Here is a 17538-nt window from a genome sequence, read left to right as displayed (position 1 = left end):
AACTGGTGAATCTAGGTGATGGATACATACATGGATGTTTGCTATATTCAATTTTTCTGTAGTTGTTTTGAATTTTTTTCAAAATGTAAGTACTGGGAGGAATAAAAGCTATCTAGAAATTTCAGACAACCTGGGTGATAATAATAAGCATATGGTAGAATACAGACCGATAAAAATGCAGATGTTAATTTCTTAGATACAACTGTAATATAAAACTTAGAAAAAAATTTGATTACCTGGAAATAACAGGTGACTTGCTGCCATTCATTGTATTTGTTCTTTCCCAAGGTTTTCTTATTGGTTCTTTAAAAATTAAAGAACTTAAGTTAGATATCCTATATGCTCCCAGAGTTAAGATTCTAATTTGTGTAACTGCAGATCCCAAAATGAAAAGAAATTACTAAGCAACTAAGTGTGACAACTTTCTCTATGAAGAACTTAGATTGTTAAATTTACAATACTGTAATTCTATACACCAGATGGTAAAAAGTTTCTCTAATAAAGATAGGATAATAAGAATAAGGGTAGGATAATTTTGATTAATTACAATGAAATTGTAGCGATTATTTTAAATTAATAAGGATAGCTTAAATTAGAATGGGAGAGTACGGACTATACACTCTTTTAAACTATTTTTAGTGCCAATGGTAAAACAAATAAAAAGAATCTTTAATGTGTTCATGTACTTCAACATTTAATCTAAATTCAAACAGCCCTCTTGGCAAAAAATTCAAGCAACTCAAAATGTATTTCAGAATTATCTCATTCTACTGTACTTCCTTGATTTTCAAACAACCAATTGTTAGGACTTAGCAGACAATTCCAGTTAAATAAAATTAGGTTTCTCTGAACTTTCAGTTGATTGTGTTTTGAAAAACGAAGTTCGAAACTGTTTTTGCTAACCTGGGCTGCCTCACTGATGCTGTCTCTGGCCTCACTAGATGACTAGATGAAATCCGGAGTGGAAGCCTCTCATGGAAGAACAAATTTGGGCCATGGGAGAATCAAGTCTAAGTTGTGCAGAATTTTAGCTTGAAAAACTGCTGAGTTCTACTGTGGCCCCTCAACTGGCCTATGGACATGCATATAGGCAAAACTCAACTCTCAACTCAAGCCTGAAGCACTGCTTATTTTCCAGATTTCTGCTGTCTTCAGTCATCTAGTGAAACAAAAGTCATCATTCATCTTGCTTTACTCCTTGTCCATCAACCAGTCAATCATTGCTCCTTCTGTATTCTCACAGCTAACACACTCTCTCACTGACCACCACAGACTGAGCCAGTGGACGTCAGATAATCAGATGAGGATGTCCACAACAGAGAGAATCAGAAACACATCCAAGAGATACCTCCAGAGTAGGGGAAAAGAGGGGAATCCTGAAGGACAACTGGACAGGCAGTGGATGGTCATAAGAACACTGTCACTAAAGAAGAGACAGGCAAAGTGATGTCTCCTAGTCTCTTCCAGCTCCAACTCCCCATCTCTGCGCATGCCATACCCACTTCCTCTACTTCCAGCTAAGTGAAATACTCTTCAAGGCAAGGCAAAATGTCATTTTCTCCTACAAAGATGATCCAGGTGACTCCAAACTATACAATCTCCTTCTCCGTGATACATTTTTTAATATTCAACATGTGGTTATGAAACATTAACATTTCACTTGTGTGTGTGTCTCAGCATCCAAGCTGAATCATGAATATCTTGTGCTTAGGGTGACTTTGTCTTTTGCTTCTTTTTGGCCTGGCAGGTGTCTGACATGTGGCAATTAGGGGAAAAAAACTGACTGCAACAAGCGAAGTAAAAAAGCCTCTAGACCTTTTGAATGAATCCTTAATTTTATAAAAATGGTACACATGTGCAAACACACACAAAAAAACACATGCAAAATCCATGCTTCAGTTTTCCATGTTTTAAATAAGGGGATATACATTAGATAAGGAGTCTGTACATAACCTTCAGGGAATTAGTGAATATTTCAAAATGATGATCAGTTTTGTATAAAAACATGATTTTTTCTTCCCTGGGAGAGGGCTCACAGCTCTTTTCAAATTCCAAAAAGTTCTCTGACTCTAAATTATAGCTGAGTCCTAAAATATCATTGGTTTAGTAACAGCATGTATACTGATTTTGGGAAGACAAAGGTAAAAATAAGTAAATCACAAACAAGAGAATTTTTAATGAAGGTAACATAAACTGATTTGAGTCCTATTCAGAGGAAAAATTATTCACATTTACAATATTAATTATAATACAGCAATCAGGCCACTACAGATCACTATTCAGTGAGAATGAGTAGTTGTTCTAGATATTTCTCTATAGTCAATTCCTATGGCTAACTCTAAATATTAATGCATCAAAATTATCAAACTTCATTCCAAATTAGGTAGGGAGAGAAACAGTATTTAGTCATTTAGTCAAATATGAAGAAATGGCATGTAAAATCCTCGCCTTTAAGAAACAATTATTAAAAGTATTTCTCTTTCATCTAGATAACATATTTTTCCTTGTTTAAATGAGTAACTTCAAGTGATTAACAATAATATACATAGAATGTGTAAAAATTATGATTTTCAGAGAAAGTCACATAAAAAACACTTTGGATTTTAATATTATCTCCCAAGGTCATCAAGAAATGAACAGCTGCTTCAGGGTCACAAAAGGTAGAGGAGAAAGTCAGTGCTTTCAAGTGTGAATCAAGAATTTTAACATTTTAGCAGCTAAGCAGTCACTTGATCTAAACATGGGAAAAGGGAGTTTTTTTAATTGAGAAGTACTAATATTTAGATAAAGTTCATAAAGATGAAAATGTATCCCCTGAACTTACCAGGTGTAGTTGTTGAAGAGGCCTTAGAAGTTACAGGCTCTGAGTCTTCCTAAACATACAGAAATACATATTAATAACATCATATCTTCTAGAAACCTGCTGTATACATTTGGTGCTTTATACCTTCGGCCATTTCCCACTTTTGCCTTCATCAGTCTCTTCTCTCTTTTACACTAAGTTTAGGCTTTTTTTTCTATCCTAGCAGCCCCACCTCCAAACTCCTCCCTCCCCCACTGCAGTTCCTCAGGGCTCCCTTCCTCGTGTGTTCTCATTGAGAACTGCACACTCAATGAGAACCACACCTGCCAATGTGCTGCTGAATGGAAGAGAGGGCACAGTTAATAACCACCAGTATTTGGTCAAATTCCTTCATTTTTAAATGCAAGGAAACTGAAACTCTCAGATATTTTAAAAACCTAGGGAAAAGTCCTTCACTCCTTTAATGGTAGGCTTAGGTACATAATGAAATATAAGTAAGAATTCCAGTACTATCCCCCTAACTACACACATTCAACCCATTTTACTAAGAATGTCATTTAAAATATATAAAAAGTGATGCCATTTTTAATATCTGAAGAGTTAAAAATAAACATTGTTAGTTGAAATTAATTAAATTCAAACTAATCTTTGACATGAGCTATACTTAAATCTCACATTTTCAGGTGCAGCATACTATTTTGATTTTTATTTATTTTTTGCTCACACCACTCGGTAAGTGGGATCTTTGTTCTCAGACCAGGGATCAACCCGTATCCCTTGCAGTGGAAGCATGGCGTCTTAGCCACTGGACTGCCAGGGAAGTCCTCGTGAACTAGACTCTTTTTTATTAACTTACATTTTTGTCCTCTTTTTGTTCTGTTTCTATCGTTGATCCCTTTTCAGCAATTCTTCTCCTAGGAAAAAAGTACGTCAGGTAAAAAATTAAAACAAATCATGTAACAGTTTAAAACTATACCAAAAAGGAAGGCCTGCATCTAGTTAAATTATACTTAGAATAAAATTAACACAATTCTTTCAATCCTGGACACACCCACATAATTTCTCACTCACCTCCTGGCCAGCAGGGCACTCATTTCTTCCATTAAACCACTACCCCCTAAAGGAAGGGGTCCATTTCCACGACCTGTATCTGTTTTAGATGAGGCCGAATTCACACCAGTGGTGTTCCCTCCGCTTGGGAAAGAGGCATCTTCCATCTTAATGAGAATATAAACACATAATAAACTCCTATGTGGGGCAATCCTAATATATCAATCTTTTATTAATATATTACATTCAAAACAGAAGGATATATCCTTTTTTTACTGACATTAATAAAAACATATAGGTATTATCTTTAAAACAATAAAAATATCGTCAATAAAAACATCTAGGTATTATTTTTAAACCTTAAGAACCAATGGAGTAATTTTATGTATCAGGGAAGTTTTATCAAAGCTAACATCACCAATAATGGCATAACATGCTATCACATGTCTCCTTGTATAAGGCATTGAAAAGGGTGTATTACGTTGGTTGTAAAAATTGCAAAACCTGTCCCCCAAAATGCATAACCTCCATCAAATCTTAGGGAAATATCAGATCTACAAAATACTTATATTATTGTCTTCAAAAATGTCAGTATCATGAAAGAGGAAAATGAGGAATTATTGCATTTTAAAGTAAATTAAAGAGATATCACAACAAAATGTAACAGGAGTGGCCCTGAAATAGAAAAAAATTGCCATAAAAGACATCATTGGACAACAGGTGAAATTTTAATAGGTTTGTAGATTATGTAGTATTGTATCAATTAAATTTCCTAATTTTGATAATTATACTGTGGTCATGTGGGTGAATGTTCTTCTTACAAAATACACACTTCAGTATTTAGGGAAATAGGAGCATGGTGTCTCTGATTTATCCTCAATTCAGACAGAGTGTGTGAGTTTATACAGAAGAAAACATATACAAAGAATAAATATGGTAAAACGTTTAGTGGTCAATACGAGTAACGAATTTACAGAAATTCTACACTATTCTTGCAACTTTTCTTAAGTTATTTCAAATTTTTTAGTCAATGAAGTTAATAACACAGGGTTCATACAATAATTCAATTTTTAGATGCTGAGACAGAATGAGACACACATAAGAAATATAATGAATTAGGAAATCCATTTACCCGTGACACTTTCCTAAGTTTTGCTCCAGCAATTGCAGCTGCAAGTCCAGTTAAAGGGCGATTGTCTTCAGACATGGATCCCGAAAAAAATCCAGATGCAGGGAGGGGAGGAGCAGGAGGTGGAGGAGGAGGAGGGGGTACTTGATTGGGAAGAGGTGGTGGAGGAGGCGGGGGCGGAGGCCCTGAGGATGGGAGTGGAGGGGGTGGAGGGGGTCCTGGGGGAGGAGGGAGTATGGCTGGTGCCTGGGCAGGACCTGGCGGGAGTGGAGGAGGGGGTGGAGGTGCAGGTGGTCCCAAGACAATGCCTGAGAGGAAGAAATGTTAAGACCGTTAATGATAGAGCCATGTTACACTATCTCAGGAGGAAAGGCATGTAGAGTAACATGCTAAATTAAACATTTATCACAAATTTATGAGCTCAATTTACGTAACAGCTAAAATCCAAGTCAGTATTAAAAAGATACTACAAAAAAAATTTCTTAAAAAATGCTAAAATTTAAAGCCAAATCTTAAGCTAACTAATTAAACGTAGAGTTTTAGTAACAGAACTTCTAAACAGATCGTCTAATTAGGTTTTTTTTGGTTCATGGGGATTTGGTAAATAAAATAAATGCTTATAAAGGTCGGGATGGAGGTAGCATCACTGGAAAGAGAAATACACGTATAGGTCGGCTGTTAGTGTTATTTAAAATAACAGACCCAAAATAATCTGGATAAACCTTCGGAGTTGAGATAATAAATCCTACACTAATGAAACATGTAATTTACTTGCTTTCCAAAATGGCTGAATTGAGACCATGAAAGAAGGGCAGGTCCCAGGCTCCAGCATCTCAAAAATACTCCATACTTAAATACAGTGTATCAAGAGAGTTGAGAATTACCGAAGTAAAGGAATCTTTACTTTATTAAAACAACCAGGAGACACAGAACTTGTACAGAGTTTTAGCCTAGAAGACGGGGGTGGGAGAATGTCCAGGTCTTGTAAAATCACAAAGTAGTGGACCAGAACAAAATCAGGAGACTGACCCTGTAGGTCCTTCCCCTTCCTTGAAGGCTTAAAGGGCTGTTTTAGGACAAATAAAATGCTATTTGCGTATTGAGTGGTTGAGTTTTTCAAAAGTGCTAACTTTGAACAGTGACACAAGCTGAAACGACAAACTCCTAGAAGAAAAACAGTGATGGGCTGTCAATCTTCCAACAGAACTCTGAGGATACAGGAGGTGGGCTGTCTGACCTTGTCAAACTCGGCCTCTTTTGTCCAGCACTACTTTCAGTGATACTGAACTGCATCTACTAGAATTGTGATGCAATGTTTAAGCAAAATTCAGCAAGTCAACATGAAAAATATATATATGGAGATAACAAGACCCCTTAGAACAAAGATTTTTTTTAAGATGTGCTTAAATCCAGACTATAAAACTGCTTCTTTGTAAGTACAAATTTGTCATGTTCCTTCCTAAATTTCTCACTAAATCCTATTTTAAAAAGGGAGTGGTTGCTAGGAATCTTTTTATTTACTTACAGAACCAGGTCCTTCTCTACTTAGGAATAATCCACACCTAGAAGATCATAACCCCCTTCCCTGTCACGGAGACAGCAAAGTTCGAGCATGGGGAGTAGGGGGATGACTGCAGAGGATGCTACCACCTCCCAGCTATCCCTATAGGCTGCTACGTCTTACAATCTGGACCATGGAATCCTTTGGGGCATACATCATGACTGCCCTCTCCCCACTCTGTGCAAAGTTGGGATGCTCCCCTGGTTTAGGGTGGCAGCCACCCCTGGAAGTCTGATACAAGAAGCCCAATGCATACAGGAGGGGCCAAAAAGAAAGAGGGTCCAAGATAAGAACTGTCCTAGAGGAGACTCCTGGATGACACAGATCTAATGACTACAGTTGGGCACTAAACATAATTTCTCTATTTCCCAGAAATTAAAGGAAGATACGTTTGATTATATATTTATTGTGTGGATTAATATGTCTAGTAATGTTTTCCCAGTGATTATTCAGAGAAATGTATCGAGACCCTGAAACATGGAAGAACACCTCCAACACTGCATAAGAATCCACATCTAGCTCAATAGGGAAATTCCTCCTACTGATCCCCCAAATGCAATCAATTCAACAAAAAGAAACCCACCTTCAACTTTTTCAAAACCATCCTCCCCATTCTTCTAGGGAAGTGAAGCTGTCTGGGGTGGAACATTTTCAAGGGCTTAGCGGTTAGTCGCGATAAGGGAAGCCTTACCCTGCTGGGCTGGAGTCTCGGCCGGCTGAGAGGCTGCCTGCAAGCCTGGCTCAGGAGCAGAGGAGTCTCCCAGCACAGAGTTTAGAGGGGTCTCCACAGAGGCAGGGGCAGCTGCAGAGGGAGAAGGGAGAACACTAGGCTTGGATGAGGGAGTTGAGGCAAGAGGGGTGCTCGGAGGTGGAGGAGGAGAAGCTTGCGATCCACAGTGTGAGAGTGGTGCGAGGGAAGGCAGTGGCGGCGGCGGCGGCGGCACTGCTGGCCCTGAGGTAGGCGGCGGAGACACGGGGTGCGGGACCGAGTCGAGCAGCCCGCTGGGCGCTGTTGGTGAGGGGGGCATCGGGGGCACAGGAGAAGAAACACAGACGGGGAGGACAGGCCTTGGACCCGTGGCTTTGCCTGGGGGGCTGCTAATCATTACTGGGGGAGACGGAGGGAGGGGTGAAAAATTGGAAGTAGGCCAGGCACAGGGCTTCGTAGCTGGAGGCTGAGGAGAGGGTGTGTTCACAGGAGAAGAAGGTCGAGAGTTTTTGTTCAGAGGACGAGGAACTGTAGCATAGTGGGGAAGAACGGGGTGGAAGGCTGAACCTAGAGATGTCGCAAAACGTGTCGCGGAGTGTCGAAGTGGTGGTGTAGGGGGTGTGGAAGTAGGTGGCAAAGCGGTCACTACAGCGTATTCAGGAGTGGCCTCTGACACTGGAGCTGAGATGACTTTAGCGTATGATGGAGGAGGTGCTGAAGGAGGCTGGCAACTGGCATACTCAGGAAGTGGAGCACTATACAGGGAGCTGTCGGAGGATGGAGCTGGACAGAGGTAGAAAGCAGCGGCGAAAGACAGGATAAAAAAGGAGAGAGAAAAAGGGAGCTAGTAAAGCCACAAAACCAGCATTCAGACAAAATGTACAAATGTAGACTACAGTTAGTTCCAGAGAATTAAAGCACATGTGCAAATACCTGACTTCACTCGAGAACGTTTTAACGTATAAATAAATTTTGAGATCCAAAAGACGGTATGTTTTCTTTAAATCAAGTAACAGATCAGTAAATTAAACTGATTAGCTTATTCTTGCAGCAAAAAAATACAGTCGTCTTAACCTTCATTATTTTATCCACTAAAAGGACAGTAACATTACATGAATAAGATCACAAAGAAGAATAAGTTGCTTTTTAAAAATAATAGAGAAACTAGCAAAAAAGTTCATCAGTAAGGACTAGAAGCCCCCAAATTCAATGATCATTTGTGGAAAAGTTATGTTGACTATAATCCCAGAAAATAACTAGGCAATCAAAACAAATGAATTAACTCAACAAACCAATCAATATTTAATCAACCCACACTGAGACTTTAGATATAGATCATAAGGAATAGAAAAATTGTTAAATCCTATAATAAATGTTAATTTTAATGAATGTCAAAATACCTCAAATTTTTAGTCATATCTTTACCCTTATGTCCTTCAATAAAATTCCATCATATTTAGTAATTTTCACTAATTTTTCACAATATTAAAATACGTTTACATTACTAGTCAGCTTTAGAGACGGTATTTTTTAACTTGCTGTTTTTAATTCCTCCTTCAAAAACTTGAGAACACAATCCAGCAAATTTCTGGAAAGCTACAGTACTCAAGAAAATTGAAGCAACCTCAAAAGGGAAATATATTCCAAATTCATCTAACACAAAAAATTTCCCATGAAAATAATTTACACTTTATAGCCAATTTATAGGCAGTTAGAAGAATTAGAATGCCAGGATAAAATTTTCCAAGAGCTTTAAGTCTCCAAGCAATAAAAGCAACACAGAAAGAAATTTAAAAAAAAGATAACGTAGCAATCGCCACATATTTTTTCTAATTTCGAATCGTACTGCTTAATCCCAAGAATCTCAAATGCTAAATATTCTTCCTAATTTATGACTCCACCAAACACCACCAAGCTCAGACATCAGGAACGCAGAACAGTCTGTAAACTTCTTACCGGCATTTGATATTCTCCGCTCTCGCTCCCACTCCAGCTGCTCCCTCTCTAGTTGCTCCTGCCGCTCTCGTTCCTGCCTCTCCCGGTCCAGTCTCTCCAGCCTCTCCCGCTCTTGTCTCTCCCGCTCCAAGCGATCCTGACGTTCCCGTTCTTGTCTCTCTCTCTCCAGCTGCTCCTGTTCCAGCCGCTCCCTCTCCAGCCTTTCCCTTTCTAACCTCTCCCTCTCCATTCTCTCCCTTTCCATTCTTTCTCTCTCCAGCCTTTCCCGCTCCAGCTCCTTTTGTCGTTGCTGCTCTTGCAGTTGCCTGAAATTAAGCAAGTAAACAGTAGGCAATTATGGCTACTCACAAAGAAAATCCCTTTCTTTTCACAATGAACCCACAAGAACCTTATTTCTGATTTAAATACAAAGCAGTGTAGACCATGCAATCAACATCTCTCTTTCCACGTGAAGAAGGACTATATTCAGTAGAGACAGCTTATGTTACATACAAATGAAAAAAATTTCTCTTATTAGGATCATTTTCACTGCTTCAGCACATTAAACTAATATCACATTTTATCCTGCACTTTTCCTGAATAAAGTGGTCCAAAGAAACGAATAACTGAACATACCACTTTAATGACCAAGACATCCAAGGTCAGTATAATTAACATTTTGACATTCATGCTTCCAGACTTTTCCTCATGTAAAAAATACATGAGGAATATAAACCAAAAACCAAACAAAACAGAGTATTTCTCTACTACTCTGAAGTCTGTTTTCCTCTCTCCCACTTGATATATTGTAAAAGGTATTTGACGCACTAAGTAAAGCTTTGCGCCTTTACTTTTCATGCCCGTGTAGTGTTTCACTGTCCAGTTGTTCAGTTTGAGCAGTCTCCTATGGTACAATATATCAGCCTAATACTATTACTAATATGGCAATAAACATTTATCCTCATGTATCTTTGAACCATTTTCTAACTGCTTCTTAAGCACCACCATCCACACAGATTTGCTAGATGAAAATATATAAATATCGAGATTTTTGATATACAGTTCCAAAGTGTCTTCAGCAACAGTGGTGCTGATTAACACTCGCCAGCAGTCCCACAGTATATGAGAATATCCACTTTTCTTTCCTTTCACTATCATTGTTTTTAATCTCTGCTAATATGATTGATATCATGTAACAATTTTCACTTAATTACTTCTGATGTTAAATATTTTACAATTTGTTTACTGATTTTTATATTAGTATTGACTGCATATGTTCTTTGATCAGCTTTCTCTTTGGGAGGGTTAATACTCCATATTTCTTTGAAAGGTTCTTTTCTATATTAAAGGTCACAATGCTTTGTCACACACTGGTCATAGGTATTAACTTTTATTATGGCTTTATGTCTTTGATTTTAAAAGTGTTATTTTATAATATGGCTTTTAATTTTATATAGAAAATCGAGTAATATTATTCCTTTATGTAACCTGCTTTCGATACCCTTCTTAGCAGCCTTGTCCCACAAAAAGATTATATAGTTGCTAACACTTTCTTTTTATACTTTTATTTTTTACAATAAAAGCCTTTAGTTCATATGAAATTCGTCTTGGGCTTAACATGTGAAGAAGTGACCTATATCACAGCACCTATTATTGAATAGTTTATAGCCCTGATTTAAGATGTCACCTTTACATGTGCTGACTGTTACTGAACTTCCAGAATGTTCTGGAGCATGGATCTGCTTGTCTGGCAAGGCACGAATATCTTGATGCTTTGATACCCAAAGTATACTTTAGTATTTACTAGGATGCAGCCATTCTTATTACTCTTCTTTTTGAGTTTTTCTAGATGATTCTCAGATATTTAACTCTTTCTAGGTAAATTTTAGAATCACTTTGTTTAATTTACCCTTTCTGCCAACACCTATGCTTTCAATCCTATCAATGTTTCATTAAATTAGAAAAAGTCCTATTTTTATCTCCTTATCTAAGGAAGTATAGACTGTCTCAGTATTTATATTCAATTCGACTAAAAATCTCAATTCTAGGACCTCAAATGATGACTATAAAAATATCTGCAATTATACTAAAACCTGCAGAAGCCTCCTGCATGTGGCTCTAAAATAGTTTGTTTTTACCTTCCATAGATAATATAACAGAGCAAGAAGATGTCTCCAAGTATCCAGCTCAACTTAAACAATTAAACTGTTATAAAAATTAACGTGCCGTAAGATTTAAAATAAAAGGTTATATTCATCTTACACATAAAATATTTTAAAGCACTGGCAGGATGATGAAATGAGATAGTATCGTGAAAGCTCTTTAATAAGTACCTGGAGCATAAGAACACTAAGTAAATGTGAGCTATAGTAATAATTATTTGGAAATTTCAAATTGAGACTTTCCCTGGACTGACTGATAAGCTGACTGGGTTCTGGGAGTGCTACATGACAGAAATGTGTATGCTGTCTTTTGTTCCTCCCAGTAGTATCAATAAACCAATAAAATCTTTCCATAAATCTCTATCTTTCATGCTTCTTTAATTGATTATTAAACAAAAAGAAAAGTCCAAGCCCTCTCCTATTAGCACAAAAACACAGAGCTTCTTTCTGGACAGATCATCACACTCAGTAAATCCAAGAGAAAAACCAAAGACACCTATGGTAGTCCTGCTTATGAGAAATAGCTGCTTAAAAATACTGACAATAAAATCTGATTTTTAGGGTACATTACTGACTTCATTCTACTATTTGATAAAATACTAGCTGCCAAAGTTTCTGAGGGATAATGATATCACTGTAGGGATGAGGGCAAGAAATAAGGTGTATTCAGAAGAATGTTTTTAATAATAAGACAAAATTATTATTTTTGAATAACCGGCATCTAATGAATAAATGCAGGTAGGGCTTATATTGCATTTGAAATACATAACACTCATCAAAAAATAAGAGCATATTAAATACAATACTCTAAACAACCTACTGGGTTGTGAAGACAAAAGATATACCCATATTATTCTAATTAGAATATATTTGAAAATAGAAGCTAGGGGAAAGTATTTAACTTTTAATGTAGCTGTACTAAGATCTATGATTAAAATATTCAATTTATTAGGCTCTGTTATGATCCTGTGCTACCTCTTTCATTTTATTCTATCAAAATAATACAAGCACATAGTTTTTAAAGTCTGTAAGAAAAAAACAGCAGTTCATGGCTCCAACCCTCCCATCTCAGTTTCCAACATATCAGAGATAATTACTGTCAACTCTTTTGGCTGTTTCTTTAGATATGTCAGTTCTTTTCATTATTTTAATTTTATAAAATATGTCAACTGACATAAGATATCTCTTAACTTCCTCACCACACACAGGCTTTTCTCAATATAGTCATGGGGAAATACTGATTTTTGGTTATATCAATATTCATTCAGAGTTTACATTATTAATATGATAATGTAAACGCTGTTCACAGCTGAACCACATAGTACTCTAAGACTACATTTCATTTCTCATCCAAATTCTTGGTTTTTTTTTTTAACCCCCCAGTTAATGGCTGCTTCTCTAGACCACTTATAACACAAAAAATAAGCTTAAAGCACAGGCAGAAGGCCAGGTATGGGTAAAGTGAATCTGAAAGAATTATTAAATAATGGCATTACCAACCAATGTATCCTGACTTAAAATAACAGTTGCACATGTCATAATACCTGGGTTTTCAGGCTATGAAAGAAAAGGAATATACTGATGTAAGAAAAGAGCACAAGGCCAGAAAGATCATCCAAGTTCACTGACAGAAGACTAAGTAGGCGGTTCCTACAGCGGCAGGAGATTCTGTTATTTATATTTTTGATTTGAAAGGAAGAAAGATGCAAGAAAGAAAAAGTGTTTGAAGTCTCTAATTTTTAGCCTGCTCACTGAAAAGAAACACATCTAAACATATTTTCCCAAGTTGTGTGTCTAAATCTCAGGCTTACAAATCCATAGTGGAATGAATAATTCCCACCTAAATTGGATGGTATAAATAAATCTACTGACTTTCATGTTTTGACTTCTAAAGCAAGACATTTGTATATCTTTTTAGGGGGACAGTTTCCAAATTTATAAACTCTGCTTTTCTTAGAAATATCACTGCCAACTCACACACTGGAAATGCACATGATTCTTCCCAGAGCTCTGACTACAAATGACTGTTTCCAACTGAAAATTTTTTCAAAGTACACAGGCCCTAATTCTGAACGATGGAAACATTCTGGAGACTAATTTTTCTTTTGGATATGCATTTTACAGCAATTTAAAAGTTTCTGAGAAAATATATTTTTTCATAAAAACAAAACAAAACAAAACAGTGCAAATGACTAACAGTATAGTCATAAAGAGCATTTAAAAATATCGGGAAAAATTCTTCCCACCACCAAAACATCTATTTCTTCCCGAGAAGAGTTATCCCCAAATGTAAAGAGAATTGTTGCCTGTAAAGCACCAGGCAACAATAAGATCAATAGCTTTTTTATATACTTGAATACATATTTAGTTTATGTTAACTCAAAGACCTTAATTTTCTTATAGCAAGCACAATCTATATAAAAATTTGAAAACACATTTCATTCAGCCTTATGTATAACAAAAAAATAGCACTAGGTAAATGAAAAGTAATTTAAATTTCAACATAATAAAGGAGGAGAGTGGATCAGGAAAAATGCTCCAGGTTGCTAACATTCAGTAACACTAATGCTACCAACATTTGACAGAAAATAAAACCGCATAAAAAAATGTAGGCATTTCAAATCTCTATTAGTAAACAAACAAACAATGGATAAAACTAAACAAGATAATAAAGTTTTTAAAATTACAAAACTCCTGAGACAGGAGACAATACTCACAAGAGAAGGCGGTCAACTCTTGGTCCATCCTGCCTCTGAAGGCTAACCTGAGGACAGTATACTCTCATCACTGCAACTCCTACTTCTGTGCGGGGGTTATTACTCCCCTCTTATAACTTTCAGGTAGTAGTGGTGATTTGCAAACTATTTATAGATACTAACTAAATTAAGTTCTATGCTGAGACTGACACAGGACTGACTCATGTTTCTTAGAATATGTTTTTTCATCAGTCAGCCAAGGAAGCCAAATTAATAGTATGAGTAGGAATCAGAAATTGGTATTAACAAATGACACACAATATATGAATAGAAAACTATACTATCATCATCTTACTATAGCAAAAGTATTGGACTAATAAGATTTAACATCTAAGGTAAACATTGATTTTATCAACTCAATTTTACCCTCATGAAAAATTTTAAAATTACTTGTAAAATAGTTTAAAAGGTCAAAGTGTTACAAAGTTTATAATAAAACACTAATCCAACACTCATGGAAAACTAACCAAATTGATGACATGGATCACAGCCTTGTCTAACTCAATGAAACTATGAGCCATGCTCCTTAGGGCCACCTAAGACAGACAGATCATGGTAGAGAGTTCTGACAAAACGTGGTCCACTGGAGAAGGGAATGGCAAACCACTTCAGTATTCCTGCCTTGAGAACCACATGAACAGGATGAAACGGCAAAAAGATAGGACACTGAAAGATGAACTCCTCAGGTTGGTAGGTGTCCAATATGCTACTAGAGAAGAGTGGAGAAATAACTCCAGAAAGAATGAAGAGATGGAGCCAAAGCAAAAACAACTCCTGGTTGTGGATGTGACTGGTGATGGAAGTAAAGTCTGACACTGTAAAGAACAATACTGTGTATCACAGTAATCCAAGTCTATGCCCCAACCACGATGGTTCTATGATGACCTACAAGACCTTCTAGAACTAACACCCCAAAACAGATGTCCTTTTCATCATAAGGGACTGGAAGGCAAAAGTAGAAAGTCATGAGATACCTGGAGTAACAGGCAAGTTCAGCCTTGGAGTACAAAATGAAACATGGCAAAGGCTAACAGCATTTTGCCAAGAGAACGCACTGGTCATAGCAAACACCCTCTTCCAACAACACAAGAGAAGACTCTACACATGGACATCACCACAAGGTCAATATTGAAACCAGAAGCTGACTGTGGCTCAGATAATAAGCTCTTTTTTGCCAAAATCAGATTTAAATTGAAGAAAGTAGGGGAACCACTAGACCATTCAGGTATGGTCTAAATCAAATCCTTTATGATTATACAATGGAAGAGACACATATTCAAGGGACTAGATTTAACAGAGTGCCTGAAGAACTAAGGACGGAGGTATAAGACACTGTACAGAAGGCAGGGATCAAGACCATCCCCAACATCCCCAAGAAAAAGAAATGCAAAAAAGGCAAAATGGGTGTCTGAGGCGGCCTTACAAATGGCTGGGAAAAGAGAAGCAAAAGGCAAAGGAGAAAAGGAAAGATATAAGCATCTGAATGCAGAGTTCCAAAGAATAGCAAGGAGAGATAAGAAAGCCTTCCTCAGTGATCAATGCAAAGAAATAGAAGAAAACAAGAGAATGGGAAAAACTAGAGATCTCTTCAAGAAAATTAGAGATACCAAGGGAACATTTCATGCAAAGATGGGCACAATAAAGGACAGAAATGGTATGGACCTAACAGAAGCAGAAGATAAGAAGAAGAGGTGGCAAGAATACACAGAAGAACTATACAAAAAATATCTTCATGATCCAGATAACCATGATGGTGTGATCACTCACCTAGAGCTAGACATCCTGGAATGAGAAGTCAAGTGGGCCTTAGGGAGCATCACTACAAACAAAGCTAGTGGAGGTGATGGAATTCCTGCTGAGCTATTTCAAATCCTAAAGATGATGCTGTGAAAGTGCTGCACTCAGTATGCCAGTAAATCTGGGAAACTCAGCAGTGGACACAGGACTGGAAAAGGTCAGTTTTCATTCCAATCCCAAAGACAGGCAATGCCAAAGAATGCTCAAACTACTGCACAACTGCGCTCATCTCACACACTAGCAAAGTAATGCTCAAAATTCTCCAAGCCAGGCTTCAACAGTACGTGAAGATGAACTTCCAGATGTTCAAGATGGATTTAGAAAAGGCAGAGGAACCAGGAATCAAATTGCCAACATCCGTTGGATCATAGAAAAAGGAAGCAAGTTCTAGAAAAACATCTACTTCTGCTTTCTTGACTACTCCAAACCCTTTGACTGTAAGGATCACAACCAACTGTGGAAAATTCTTTAAGAGATGGGAATACCAGACCATCTGACCTGCCTCCTGAGAAATCTGTATGCAGGTCAAGAAGCAATGGTTAGAACCAGACATGGAACAACCAACTGCTTCCAAATTGGGAAAGGAGTACGTTAAGGCTGTATTTTGTCACCCTGCTTATTCAACTTCTATGCAGACTACATCATGCAAAATGTCAGACTGGATGAAGCACAAGCTGGAATCAAGATTCTCAAGAGAAGTATCAATAAACTCAGATATGCAGATGACACCACCCTATGGCAGAAAGCAAAGAGGAATTAAAGAACTTCTTGATGAAAGTGAAAGAGGAGAGTGAAAAAGCTGGCTTAAAGCTCAACATTCAAAAAAGGAAGATCGTGGCATCCAGTCCCATCACTTCATGGCAAATAGATGGGGAAACAATGGAAATATGACACTTTATTTTTTGGGGCTCCAAAAGCACTGAAGATAGTGACTGCAGCCATGGAATTAAAAGACGCTTGCTCCTTGGGAGAAAAGCTATGGCCAAACTAGACAGAATATTAAAAAGGAGAAACATTACTTTGTCAACAAAGGTCCATCTACTCAAAGCTATGGTTTTTCCAGTAGTCATGTATGGATGTAAGAGTTGGACCATAAAGAAATCTGAGCACCAAAGAATTGATGCTTTTGAACTGTGGTGTTGAAGACTCTTAAGAGTCCCTTGGATAGCAGAGATCCAACCAGTCCATCCTAAAGGAAATCAGTCCTGAATATTCACTGGAAAGACTGATGCTGAAGCTGACGCTCTAATACTTTGGCCACCTGATGCAAAGAGCTGATTCACTGGATAAGACCCTGATGCTGGGAAAGATTGAAGGCAGGAGGAGAAGGGGATGACAGAGGATGAGATGGTTGGATGGCATCACTGACTTGAGTTTGAGCAAGCTCTGGGAGTTGGTGATGGACAGGGAAGCCTGGCGTGCTGCAGTCCATGGGGTTGCAAAGAGTCAGACACGACTGAGTGACTGAACTGAATCCAACACACTAATCCTCTTCTCAACTCTTCATCGCTTCTGATTCCTCTCCCCAGAAACAACTACATTCAACACTTGATATTTATGTTTCTAACTAATTTATTTGTTTAGAACTAATACTTCTTAGTCTTTCAGATTTAGAAGTTATCTACTGACTTAGACT

The 17538-nt window shown here is 37.4% G+C and overlaps 1 protein-coding gene across 9 annotated transcripts in view; it reads right to left on the bottom strand.

The window, feature by feature from the left end:
- ENAH (ENAH actin regulator) overlaps positions 1-17538 on the bottom strand; it is a 159664-nt gene that overhangs the window by 15158 nt on the left and 126968 nt on the right. For 4 of the 9 annotated variants that reach the window (XM_025286052.3, XM_044943109.2, XM_025286053.3 and 1 more), the window contains 7 exons: positions 9209-9513; positions 7235-7345; positions 4986-5290; positions 3875-4020; positions 3660-3717; positions 2825-2873; positions 237-303 (listed from right to left, as the gene is read on the bottom strand). In XM_025286052.3, coding sequence (XP_025141837.2) covers positions 237-303; positions 2825-2873; positions 3660-3717; positions 3875-4020; positions 4986-5290; positions 7235-7345; positions 9209-9513 — 1041 coding nt within the window. Of the gene's footprint in view, positions 1-236; positions 304-2824; positions 2874-3659; positions 3718-3874; positions 4021-4985; positions 5291-7234; positions 8036-9208; positions 9514-17538 lie in introns of all 9 variants that reach the window. The other 5 variants (XM_025286049.3, XM_025286048.3, XM_025286050.3 and 2 more) reach the window with 2 other exon arrangements.

Source organism: Bubalus bubalis, chromosome 5, assembly GCF_019923935.1.
Source record: "Bubalus bubalis isolate 160015118507 breed Murrah chromosome 5, NDDB_SH_1, whole genome shotgun sequence".
In the NCBI taxonomy this organism is placed as follows: domain Eukaryota; kingdom Metazoa; phylum Chordata; class Mammalia; order Artiodactyla; family Bovidae; genus Bubalus; species Bubalus bubalis.
The sequence above is the reverse complement of the archived record's forward strand: the minus strand, read 5'-3'. Positions and strand labels throughout refer to the sequence as shown.